General features: G+C 39.3%; 1 protein-coding gene across 1 annotated transcript; it reads right to left on the bottom strand.

The window, feature by feature from the left end:
* Positions 1 to 2199: 2199 nt before the first annotated feature.
* Positions 2200 to 10851, bottom strand: LOC134582737 (olfactory receptor 2B6-like). The gene is made up of 2 exons (XM_063439378.1): positions 10813 to 10851; positions 2200 to 3150 (listed from the first exon to the last, which is right to left on the bottom strand). Exon 2 carries the CDS (start codon positions 3130 to 3132, stop codon positions 2200 to 2202), a length of 933 nt encoding a protein of 310 aa, XP_063295448.1. The 5' UTR covers positions 3133 to 3150; positions 10813 to 10851.
* Positions 10852 to 13616: the final 2765 nt, after the last annotated feature.

Raw genomic sequence — 13616 nt, 5'->3', positions numbered from 1 at the left:
TGAATGCAGTGTGTGTGTATGAGAATGCTGTGTGTATGAGTGCAGTGTGTGTGTGTGTGTGTATGAGAATGCTGTGTATGAGTGCAGTGTGTGTATGAGTGCAGTGTGTGTGTGAGTGCAGTGTGTGTATGAGTGCAGTGTGTGTGTATGAATGCAGTGTGTGTATGAATGCTGTGTGAATGAGTGCAGTGTGTGTGTATGAGAATGCTGCGTGTATGAGTGCAGTGTGTGTGTATGAATGCAGTGTGTGTGTATGAATGCAGTGTGTGTGTGTGTATGAGTGGTGTGTGTGTGTATGAGTGCAGTGTGTGTGTATGAATGCAGTGTGTGTGTATGAATGCAGTGTGTGTGTATGAATGCTGTGTGTGTGTATGAATGCTGTGTGTGTGTATGAATGCTGTGCGTATGAGTGCAGTGTGTGTGTATGAGAATGCTGTGTGTATGAGTGCTGTGTGTGTATGAATGCAGTGTGTGTGTATGTGTGTGTGTAATGCAGAGTGTGATGCAGAGCCTTGGTGGGGGGGTGGGCATTTTTATTTTTTAATTATTATTTTAATATTTTTTTGTTTCATTACATTTTTTTATTATTATTATTTTTTTATTTTATTATTATTTTTTATTTTATTATTATTTTTCTTTTATTATTTTTCTTTTTTTTATTATTATTAATATATATACATTTTTTCGGCCCCCCTCCCTGCTTGCTAGCTGGCCAGGGAGGGGGGCTCTCCTTCCCTGGTGGTCCAGTGGATGGGCACTGTGTAGGAGGGGGCTGTGGGGGCTGCAGAGAGATGTTACTTACCTTTCCTTCAGCTCCTGTCAGCTCTCTCCTCCTCCGCCGGTCCGTTCAGCACCTCGGTCAGCTCCCACTGTAAATCTCGCGAGAGCCGCGGCTCTCGCGAGATTTACACTGTGAGCTGACAGAAGAGCTGAACGGACCGGCGGAGGAGGAGAGAGCTGACAGGAGCTGCAGGAAAGGTAAGTAACATCTCTCTGCAGCCCCCACAGCCCCCAGTCTGTATTATGGCAATGCAAATTGCCATAATACAGACAATTGACTCGAGTATAAGCCGAGTTGGGGTTTTTCAGCACAAAAAATGTGCTGAAAAACTCGGCTTATACTCGAGTATATACGGTATTTAATTTATTCACATGCGTGTGATAATTTAAAAAAAAATATCACGTTTTTTTGAAATTATCACACGCATGTGAATAAATTAAATATATTTTTCAAAGAAGTCCTCTTCAGTGCACTCTTTTTCTTTTTGTATATATTAATATTTAAATACACTTTTTATTAGTGATGAATGTATGTCATATATATATATGATCTAAGTACTTTTTATTTCATTTAAAAACTTTTTAAAAAAACTTTTACTAACTTTTATAAACTTTTTCCAGGCATTAGGGGGACTGCATAAGCCGGCTATTCCTGTAATGTGATTGCGAAGGACGCCACGATCATGTGGCTGGGGGGAGCCGAATCGCTCAGAGGAGATCTGTCCCAGACAGACCCCAAGATCGTGACCGCCGGTGTGGGATTGGCGGGGACCCAGTAAGTAGTAAGGACTGCAGGGACGTTCTATGCCACCTGCTGGCATTTAGGACCACCCCAAAAAGGATGGCATAGAATGCTCAACGTCCTTTAGGGGTTATAAGAAAATTCCCTAGGAATGGTATAATGTTATCGAGTACTGTACAATACTTAAAGATATCATGGAATTAGAAAACAAATGATGATATGGTATTTTATATCAACGCTCTTAAAGACTAAGATAATACAAATTAAATACCAATTTCTGATGTAAAAAAACAAACAAAGTTGGCATCAAATAACCAGCTCTAGTGCTACCACAGTTAACTTTATATAGATGAAAGCATAAAATTATATTTCTGCATGTTTAACACAAGTCATAAAAAGTGAAGATAGAATCTGGAAAGTTTTTATAACATTGTGTTTATTTATTCTTTCTTATCAAAGAAATCACTAAACAAAGCTTGTGAATAAAGTATTTATTTGTTTTAGCTTTTACATGTATGCTTTTATTCTAAAATGGTAAAAAATAACATATACCATATTAGTGTAACACATTCTTTAACATTGCTTCTGAACAAATTGTTATTCTTTGACGTTTGTACCATAACTACTTTAATTTCTGTAATATTCATTAAATAAGGATGATTTTATTGCATGTTAAATTATTGCACATTATTTACTAGACGTCTAATGGATTTGGTTAAAACTGTCTTTACCTCTCTGTTTCGAAAAGTATAAATGAAGGGGTTGACCATTGGAGTTATAATGTTGTAGATCAATGCAAGGAATTTGTCATGCTGGCTGCCTTGAGGTCTGAGATAGACAGTGATGGCGGTGCTGTAGAACATGCAAACTACGATGAGATGAGAGGAACATGTAGAAAAGGCTTTCCACTTTCCTTCAGATGTCTTAATTTTTGAAATTATATATATGATATGGGCATAGACTCCCAGTATTATGAGGAATGAAACAACAACGAGAAACACAGTTACTAAGGTTGTGGCCAAAACACTGAGGAAGGGATTGATACAAGACAATTTCTGGAGCGGCGCCAAGTCACAGAAGAAATGGTTGATTACATTTGATGCACAGAATTTCAAACGGGCTGTGAAGAATATAAGTATAGCAGATGCAGATAAACCTATCATCCATTGGAGAATCGTCAACTCAATACACAAAGAACGGCTCATGATAGTTGAATATCGCAGAGGGCTGTGAATTGCTAAATGTCGATCAAAGACCATGACTGTAAGCATAAGGCATTCTATTATTCCCAAGGCAAGATATATAAATAACTGTGAAAAGCATCCCGTGAACGATATTATTCTCTTAGCTGCAATGAGGTTTTCCAAGAGTTTTGGAATAGTAACAGAGACAAACATAATTTCTAAAATTGCGAAGATGCTGATAAAAAAATACATTGGAGTATGAAGTGTAGGTTCAACTCTAACAAGGACAATGGTAGAAGTATTCCCCATAATAGATACAATGTACAGAAGCAGAATTACTGAAAATAATAGGAATCTGAACTGTGGAATATCTGAAAATGCCAGAAGAATGAATTCATTCCTGGCTGTTGAGTTTTGGCCGTCCATTTTGTATGAAATACATGTCTGAAAAAGAAACCAAAGAAATATAAATGAGTTTTGTTTTTTTTGTTGATCAAACAACTTTTTTTTTTAACAAAATGTATATTTAATTAGATTTTTTGACTTTGGAGAATTATTTAGTTTATTATCATACAAAGAAAGAAGAAAACAAGTAGACGGATAATCAAATACTGATAAAGAAAAGTAAGGAATAAAAGATGGAATTGGTGTAAATGGTGAAAGCTTCCATAGTAACTGCTTTTCTGTTAAATATTTTTAGAATAATAATCCATATTAAAACAAGCAAACAAAACACAGCACAATAAAATAGTCTATCTTTACCTTTCAAGGACTCCATGTCAACATGTATGATAGTCAGAATAATTCTTTATAAAAGCCTTTCCACACTTAGAGAATATTATCAAGCAAGTCTCATGAGAGGCAATGGCATGTCCACCCTTCTCCCTTATGTCATTAACACCACCTGGAGCCCATGAGTGGGAAAGTATAGAGAGTGGGCAATAGCATGTCTACAGAGCTCCTACCCACTGCCTATGGAACACTGGCCAAGCACAGCTGCCACATAATTAACCTATGCACCACTGAGGGTTTTTAAATGATTAGTCTGCTGGCTGTCAACAGGAACACTCCATTGCTTTCCATTGGGACTACTTTTCTTTACGAATTGTGCTCCAGAATGAACCCCATTGAGTCACAAACAAGATGCTTTACAACCAATTAGATGAAATACATTATACATGGAACTATAAATAAGATGAACAAGGTTCAAACCATTAGTTATCACTGAGCATGGGAGTAAAAAGAGCAGAATAATCAGCCTGGAACTATTGCTTGTATGTCCCGAATGACTTCCAGCTTAGCCCACCAGCTAAGGGAAGAGCTTGGAGTACTCTGTGTTCTTACAATAACAAATCTACAATATGCTCCCTTTGTGGGTGATAATTCATTTTAACAGTTTCCTTGCTTCCAAGGCAATGTTTTTAGTATATTTTTGCACATTGAGAATTCAGTACCATGCTTTGTGACACCTTCTTCTTAATAAACTGACCGGGCTTGGTTTCTACAAATATAACCAGTGTTTATGAGTTTCAGAAGACAGCATTACATACAGCTTGCTGCTGGTGAATTTTAAAATAATGTTCCTCAAGATAATATGATGCAAGACAGTAGCAATGTCAGTGTAATGTGACCATTAGTGGAGAAGCCCGTATGAAACAGAAGACATGGATATACAGGAAGGTTGACTTTATCTATGTGAGTTGTATGACATTGGTGAGTTCTGGCTGTTCCATTGTGGTCCTCACTTGTCTGCTAAGAGAAGTAATCTGAACTGATATTCCCAGCTAAATAAACTAGAAAACATGTTGGTATGGAGTTTAATAGTCTTTTTTAGTTTTTGTTTCCATTCTTTACAGTAAACATGTATACAGATAATACTTGCTTAAACTTAATTCCACTTTTACTTTCACTGACTTCAGCCAGTGTTTGCTTAGCAAGCTCATTAGCGTTTCTCCAATATCTTCATGTGTTGACAGTTGTCCTTTTAGATGATGCATTTGAGACTCAAAGAAGACAATGTATTCATACAGAGATATGTAACTTGCAGCAATCATTTCAGCATTTTATTCCACCTCCACATTTAATTTTATGAGAACAACGTAACCAACCATCACAAAACAAAATAAAAAGTTTATTTTTAACTTACAAACATGCTGTCATTCTTCATCTTTCTGACCTCTTATATTAAAAATAAAGGATTTTGTGGATGTGTGGCTAGTTGTATTATAGATGAATGTGCAGAACATCTTGCAAGGTTCATGTACACATTTCTAGATAACAGATACACATGAAATGTACACCACTTTCAGCTCCATAATGTATCTGTATTGTTAAAGTGCTTTGAGTCACACAAGAAAAATATATATTTGTTTATTATTTTCTCTCTCTTTTTTTTTCACATATCATGGTAACATCAAACCAACGCAGGAATGTCATGAATGATAAACAGGTTATCAGAAGTTATCACAAAATATGACCCTTTCTTTACAGCTGATCAAAAATCTGAAATTTCCATTTGAGCTTTGCACCCATTTATTTAATTGCACCTGGTTATAGCAATAAGATAGATGAAAAGGGATATGTGAACTGTCACAGGTGTAAAGAGTAGGACGTTTTAAGCAATCAGTCCATCCATTCCAGGTGGTAGCATGACCATCAGAATAGAATTCCATGCCTCAAATGGATTTCTACTTCACTACCAGTCTATGAAGGAGGCAGACTAATAGATTGATATCAGTGAGAAAGTGAATATTGGGTAAATTTTATATATGAAGATGGAAGATTATCATTATTACTACTATTTCTCAATCATTAATCAACATTTAAAATATACACTAAGGCATTTCTGTTATTTTCTTGTTATTTTTGTGTTCTACTTTTATCTTATTGGCTGCAGACTTGTGATTTTGGCGCCATTTTTTTTGTCTATTGTGACGGACCACCTGGCACCACGACTAGGTGCCTCCGCCAATCGCTGCTTCCTAGTTGCCTTGAGTACTATAAGCAATGCACCGGACACCATAAGTACCGTAACCCCTTAGCCGCCGCAGCTTGGCTGGGGTCTCACTGTCCTTCACCCACCCTGGGCCTAAGACAAGGATCCAGCTTCCAGTGGGTGGACCTCTCCTCCTCCAGAGAGTATAGCAGGTCTGGCTGTGTATCTCTTATACGAGCTAGTGATTATAGCCAGTATGGTAATCAGAAGAGCAATCACAGGAACAGGGATTACAGCTGGTATAGTTTGTATAGTAAAGTAAGACTCATTTTAATGGTTCCACACTTGGCCTTACATAACAATACCCATGCAAGGGATATGCCCACATGGACCTTATGGGGAACTGAGTGACAATATTCACAGACCAATAAGAACAGTATTCCAATCCACAACACTCCCACACATAGCATACAACCCCTCCCCTCTGCCTGGGAGATAATTGAGATAATTTAATACTGTATTAACCCAATTATCTCCAGGCAGAAAAACACACATTTCTATAAAGTCCCATAAGTACCCTAAAACACACAATATCCCCACAAATGTCACATCCTCTGATAGCCCTGATCTGGGTGATATATCCAACATATCCAAAACTCACCCAGATCAGTTCAGGGGTTCAGGAATTTTATGGAAGTATTTGACTGACCGCAGGCATGGTCCCATGCCCAAAACATTTCCAGAGATTTAGAGCTTGCGGTCGGTGTAGTTCGGTAGTTTGAAAACCAACAAACTACTGAACAGAATAGCCAAGCAGGCACGAACAGAGTCTGTTTAAAGTATTTTAGTCAGGTCTATTGCAGGGGCCATAGTCACAGGGTAGGAGGCTGGCAAACAGGCTCCTCCAAAAGCCAGTGGCGAGGCTACTTTCACCACATCTATACCCCTATATAAACTCCTACCAGCCAGGTCCTACTTTCTATCCCATTTGACAAAGCCCTAGTGGCGAAACGCGTTATGGTTGTTTTTGATTTATTTTTTTGTGTATTTTTTCTAATAAAGGATAATTTGGTCACCATTTGTGCCAATTATCTTTTTTAATACACATTGCTACATTTGGAAATTTTTACCTGGCTTCCTTTTATCCCTGTGGAACTGCAAGGATATCCTAGGAGGGGATCATACCACCAACGCTAATATCCTAGTGCAGTGGACTGCACTAGACTTGTGAGTACATTTTTATTTATGTATATTTGCATAATTTTATATTACTGAAAGCACTATCAGTTGTTTTTATTTATTTTTCCTGAGTGTTGGATACCATCTCTCTGGAGGACTTTTACCACATATCCTTTAAAGCGTGAATTATACCGCTGTACGTCCTTCACACCTGAGCTGGCTATTTCTCTTTTAAATGTGAGTTGATTATATATACTGTTTTATTTTATTTGCATTGGTCTGTACATACTGCACCATTGGCTCCCCTCACTTTTGTCTTTCATATACACGGAGCGGTTGGACCACTTAGGACATTGAGGACTCTATACCTTAACACACCTTAATAGACACCTTAATAGACCTTAATAGACACTACACAATATGATATAATAGGCATAACTGAAACATGGTGGGATGAGACACATGACTGGGCAGTTCACTTAAATGGGTACATGTTATTTAGGAAGGATAGGAAAAACAAGAAGGGTGGTGGGGTATGTTTGTATGTAAACCATGATTTAAAGTCAAATCTTAAGCAAATGGAATGTGATGAGGAAAATGTGGAAGCTTTATTGGTAAATATCTGCTTGGGGGAAAAGAAGGGAAACCAACTATTGGTTGGAAAATGTTAATATTGATGAGGAACAACAGCTGTTTGAGCAAATTGAGAAAGCTGCAAATCTGGGTAACACTTTAATTATTGGAGATTTTAATTACCCGGACATAAATTGGGACAGAGGGACTAGTAGCTCAGCAAAGGGAATTAGGTGTTTAAACTTGATAAATGACACCTTCGTGTCACAAATTGTACAAGCACCAACTAGAATGGACGCTTGTCTGGACCTGGTTTTAACAAACAACGTTGATCTTTTGACCAACATTCAAGAAGGTGAGCACTTAGGAAATAGTGATCACAATATAGTGTCCTTTGAAATAAACTCAAAAAAATAAAAGCACATGGGGTATACTAAAACATATAATTTTAAAAAGGCCAATTTCAATAAGTTAAAGGAAGCTTTACAATATATTGACTTGCATAAACTCTTTAGTGAAAAGAACACGGAGGATAAATGGATCATCTTCCAACAAATATTAGAAAGGTACATTTCTCAGTATGTACCATTGGGAAATAAATATAAAAGAAACAAATTAAAACCAATGTGGCTTAGTAGAGAAGTAAAACAAGAGATTAAAAATAAGAAAAGGGCATTTAAAGCATTTAAATCGGTCAAATCCGATGCATCTTATAAAAGATATAAGGAAGCAAATAATGCGTGCAAAAAGGCAATTAGACTTGCTAAACTTCAAAATAAAAAAATGATAGCTAAAGAGAGCAAAACCAACCAAAAAGCATTTTTTAAGTACATAAATTCTAAAAAACCCAAACATGAAAGTGTAGGTACACTAAAAACTGAAACGGGGTTGTTAGTTAATGAAGACCAGGAAAAGGCAGGAATTTTAAATAACTATTTCTCCTCCGTATATATTAAGGAACAACCCATGGCAATAGATGTGCAAATGATTGCTACTAAAAACTTGCAGAATAATTGTAATTGGTTAACTCAAGACATGGTGCTGCAGCAACTAAAGAAAGATAATATAAACAAAGCTCCAGGGCCTGACGGTATCCATCCACGAGTACTTAAGGAACTAAGTGTAGAAATAAGTGAACCTCTGTTTTTAATCTTTCAAGATTCTTTTCTTTCAGGAAGTGTTGCGGAGGATTGGAGGAAGGCGGATGTGGTTCCTATATTCAAAAAGGGTTCAAAATCCTTGCCTGGAAATTATAGATCTGTGAGCTTAACTTCTGTGGCTGGTAAAATATTTGAAAGGTTATTAAGGAATAATATTCAAGAATTCCTTGAGAAGAACATGGTTATCAGCAAAAATCAGCACGGTTTTATGAAGCACAGGTCATGGCAAACTAACTTGATTGCGTTCTACGAAGAAGTAAGTAGAAGTATAGATCAAGGTGTTGCAGTGGATGTGATCTATTTGGATTTTGCCAAGGCATTTGATACAGTTCCACACAATAGATTAGTGTTCAAACTCAAGGAAATCGGTCTAGATGATTGTTCTTGGGTAGAACATTGGCTTAAAAACAGAGTACAAAGAGTTGTCGTTATTGGTAAATTTTCAAGCTTGAGAGAGGTGGCAAGTGGTGTCCCTCAGGGGTCTGTTCTGGGACCCCTTCTATTTAACATTTTTATAAATGATCTTGAAGACAGCATTGAAAGTCATGTTTCAGTGTTTGCAGATTACACAAAACTCTGTAAAGTAATACAATGTGAGCAAGATATTACTTTGCTGCAGAGGGATTTAGATAGACTGGAGGACTGGGCACTCAAATGGCAGATTAAATTTAATGTTGAAAAATGCAAAGTTATGCACTTCGGCGTAAAGAATACACAAGCAACGTATACCCTTAATGGAAGTGAATTAGGGATAACAACACACGAAAAGGACTTGGAAATTGTTATAGACAACAAACTATGCAACAATGTGCAATGTCAATCAGCAGTGGCCAAGGCCAGTAAGGTATTGACATGCATGAAAAAGGGCATTCATTCTCGGGACGAGAATATCATTTTGTCTCTTTATAAATCACTGGTGGGACCACATATTGAATATGCTGTGCAATTTTGGGCACCTGTTCTAAAGAAGGATATTATGGCACTACAAAAAGTGCAGAGACGGGCTACAAAATTAATAAAAGGAATGGAACATATCCGCTATGAAGAAAGATAAACAAATTTAAACCTATTTAGTTTAGAAAAACGTCGCCTGAGAGGGGATATGATAACATTATACAAATATATTCGGGGCCAAGACAAACCATTGTGTGGAAATCTATTCACAAACCGGACTTTACATAGGACACAAGGCCATGCGTTTAGACTGGAAGAAAGAAGATTTCGTCTAAGGCAAAGGAAAGGTTTTTTACTGTAAGAACAATCAGGATGTGGAATTCTCTGCCTGAAGAAGTGGTTTTATCAGAGTCCATACAGATGTTCAAACAGCTACTAGATGCATACTTGCAAAAACAGAATATAATCTTTCAATGTAGGGTAATAACTGCTTGATCCAAGGACAAATCTGACTGCCATTCTGGGGTAGAGAAGGATTTTTTTTTCCTAGCTTGTTGCAAAATTGGAAGTGCTTCAAACTGGGGTTTTTTTTTTTCCTTCTTTTGGATCAACAGCAAAAACATATGTGAGGAAGGCTGAACTTGATGGACGCAAGTCTCTTTTCAGCTATGTAACTATGTAACTATCTGTAGAGAGACTCAACTATTGTGGAACTTTCTTTGTTTGAACTTACCAGGATATTAGTCCCACTGTTTTAGTGAGACTTCTTATACTATATTGCTTTTTCTGTTTTTTTATATTTCCTACACTGCCATTCCCTTGGCGCAGCCCTTTTCTTATTTTTATTTTTTATTTTTGTGTTATACATTTCTGTGATGGTGGATGGCATAAGACCTGAAATATTTTGGGGAAATTAGCAGATGAAAGAGTGACAAGAAACACAATGAATTATATCTTCAATATTATAAATATAAATATGTCTTGCAGACTGACTGCATGTAAGAGAACCATCAGGCAATTAACCAAGAAGGAAACATCTTACAGAAACGTCGATAAACTTAGATAAACCACATAAACCCCAGACATGAATGCAGTCCACACACAACACACACACACATACTTAGATTCTAAAATATTCTAAAACATTATATACATTTTTTTCTTTCCTATATAGGTTGATAAAAAAAACATAATTATAAATACCACCAATAAGTACAATTAAATAAATGCAATTTTGATAAGTTCCAATTGAAATGTATTTGTAAATCATAATTATTATTTTTCTATTGATACTTACTATTATTTTATGTAAAAGCAGAGACATGTGAAAAAGAGTTAGATTTATGTTCTAAAAGATTTACTTACTTGCAATTGTGTGCATAGTAGAGACCTTGCCAGTTTAATACTAACTAAATCCTCAACATTTAAAAAAAAGTTAAAAATAAAATAAATTTTTGTAATGAATAAGAATGACTCACACCTTAAAAATCTATCAAAGGCTCAAGAAAATCAGCCTGATTTATACATTCGATATATTACAAAACCATCTCCTGGGGCAAAAGGCCTTAACTAATAAAATTGTACGAGCCGTCTGCTGAGGGACTGTTAGATGCTAATGCTGATGAGATCTCTGGAGAATTAATGTATAACTTCATATCAGCAAATATTTACAATAAACGTGGAAATTATCTCTTATAGTGAAAGTCAACTAGAAACTAGAAGAGTTCCAGAAGCAGATATTTAGAGAATGCAAAAAATAAAATTAAAAACAAAATATATTCTAAATTTAAATATGAAATATTCTAAATTTTCAATACCAGCAGGTTGTATAAAAAAACGAAATAAAGCCACAGCTAGAAACAAGATACAAATATTGGATGTGCTCAAAAGATAAATAAATAAAGATAAGTAAACAGCGCCCCCCAAAAATAGTCTCTTAAATATTGTCTGTGATGGACTGCCTGGCACCCCGACTGGGTGCCTCCGCCAATCACTGCTTCCTAGTCACCTTGAGTACCATACGCACCGCACCAGACACCGTAAGCACCATAGCCCCTTAGTCGCCGCAGCTTGACTCTGATCTCACCATCCCTTCCCACCCTGGACAAACCATGTTGTCATATAGTATAACCCCAGCATCTTTGCTAATATACTGACCATGAGCTTAAGCAATACTTCTTACTTACAGACATCAAACAGACTCACTAATACACACACACTGACACTCACTAGCAGACACACTCACTGACACTCACTAGCAGACACACTCACTGACACTCACTAGCAGACACACACACTGACACTCACTAGCAGACACACTCACTGACACTCACTAGCAGACACACTCACTGACACTCACTAGCAGACACACTCACTGACACTCACTAGTAGACACACTCACTGACACTCACTAGCAGACACTAACAATCACACTAATACATGTTTTTTTTTTATTTAATCCCCCAGCCTCCTTACCTTGTTGGAGTGCTGAAGGGATTCCATGGGGTCCAGTGGTGCTGCTGGGCTCCTGGGCGGGCGGGTAGGCAGGCTGGCAGGCGGGCACGCACGCGCGAGGGAGCACTCTCCCATGTGTGCTTCCTCTTCAGCTCCCTCGAGCACCGCGTAGGGATGCCGGCGCCGGAAGATGACGTCATCTTCCGGCTCCGGTATCAGTATGCGGTGCGCGAGGGAGCACTCTCCCATGTGTGCTTCCTCTTCAGCTCCCTCGCACACCGCGTAGGGATGCCAGCGCCGGAAGATGACGTCATCTTCCGGCTCCGGTATCAGTATGCGGCGCGCGAGGGAGCTGAAGAGGAAGCACACATGGGAGAGTGCTCCCTCGCGCGCCCGCAGAACCGGGCACTCGGCCACGCTACAATAGGTCGTTGGTTGGAGGGGAGCGCAGTGCGCTTCCCTCCTTCCGGTCAGCCTGATTTTGCGCCCCCAGGGCCGGTGCGCCCTAAGGCGGCCGCCTGGGCCGCCTTATGGTAGCGCCGGCCCTGGCTGCAGCACGCACGGGTCAGTCGCTCTGCACCAGACTTGCTCTCCAATAGATCCTCGTTAAAAGATTTAAAGTGTACTCATTCCAATTACAGGGTCTCGAAAGAGTCCTGTATTGTTATTTATCGTCACTACCTCCCCGCGTCGGGAGTGGGTAATTTGTGCGCCTGCTGCCTTCCTTGGATGTGGTAGCTATTTCTCAGGCTCCCTCTCCGGAATCGAACCCTGATTCCCCGTTACCCGTGGTCACCATGGTAGGTGCAGAAAGTAACATCAAAAGTTGATAGGGCAGCATTCCAATGCGTCGTCGCCGTTCTTGGGGGGATTCACTTTATGCTGTTAGAGACTGATTGCCAGGAGTGTAAGCTGCTTGGGTGCTTTTCCTGTTCAGCTGCTGACAGCTATTCGTGAGGTTCCAGTTCGGGAGTTTGGAGTGCTACTTTGTATCCTGTTCGGGACTTTGGTGTTCTGCAGTAGCTGTGCCTGTGTCTCAGAAAGGGGAAAATCGCCTAAACGGTTTTAACCCCTTGTCTGCTGAAACGGTCCGTTACAATTGGTGGCAAGCGGCGGGATCATTCCTACAGCCAGAAGGACAGCTACAGCTACAATTTAAGGGCAACGCATGTCTCAGTACAGCAACCCTGACAGCACCAGGATGGAACCAGCAGTGGAGTACAGATACTCTGTAGAGGAATTTGACCGTATGATGTGGTTGCGGCTGAACTTCTTCTAACCCAATCCAGCTGAGAAATCCGTGAAGTTCGTGAGGAGTCCAGTCTCCATTCCCTAGCGGCAGTGTGAGATGCTGGGACTTGGGAGCCCAGTCTCCGTTCCCCAGCGGCAGTGTGAAGTGCAGGGAGAGGAGGGCAGCGTCCTCCCTCCCCAGCGGCAGGCTGAGTTACAGGGGGCAGAGGTAGTTGTTCCTGCCCTCCAGCAGCAGAGTGGTATGCCGGGAAGGCAGTGTGAAGTACAGGGAGAGGAAAGCAGCGTCCTCCCTCCCCAATTGCAGCGTTTTTTTCAGAATTGGGAGCCCAGTCTCCATTCCCCAGCGGCAGAGTGTCCAGCAGGGAATAGAGTCTCCTTTCCCCATCAGCAGGACACTGTATTAGGAGGAGAGACAGTCGGTCTCCTTCCACAGAGGCTGGACGTATGTATGGGAGAGGAGCTTG

Source organism: Pelobates fuscus, chromosome 13 (genome assembly GCF_036172605.1).
Source record: "Pelobates fuscus isolate aPelFus1 chromosome 13, aPelFus1.pri, whole genome shotgun sequence".
Classification (NCBI taxonomy): domain Eukaryota; kingdom Metazoa; phylum Chordata; class Amphibia; order Anura; family Pelobatidae; genus Pelobates; species Pelobates fuscus.
Note: the sequence above shows the minus strand (reverse complement) of the source record. Positions and strands in the feature narration are given on the sequence as shown.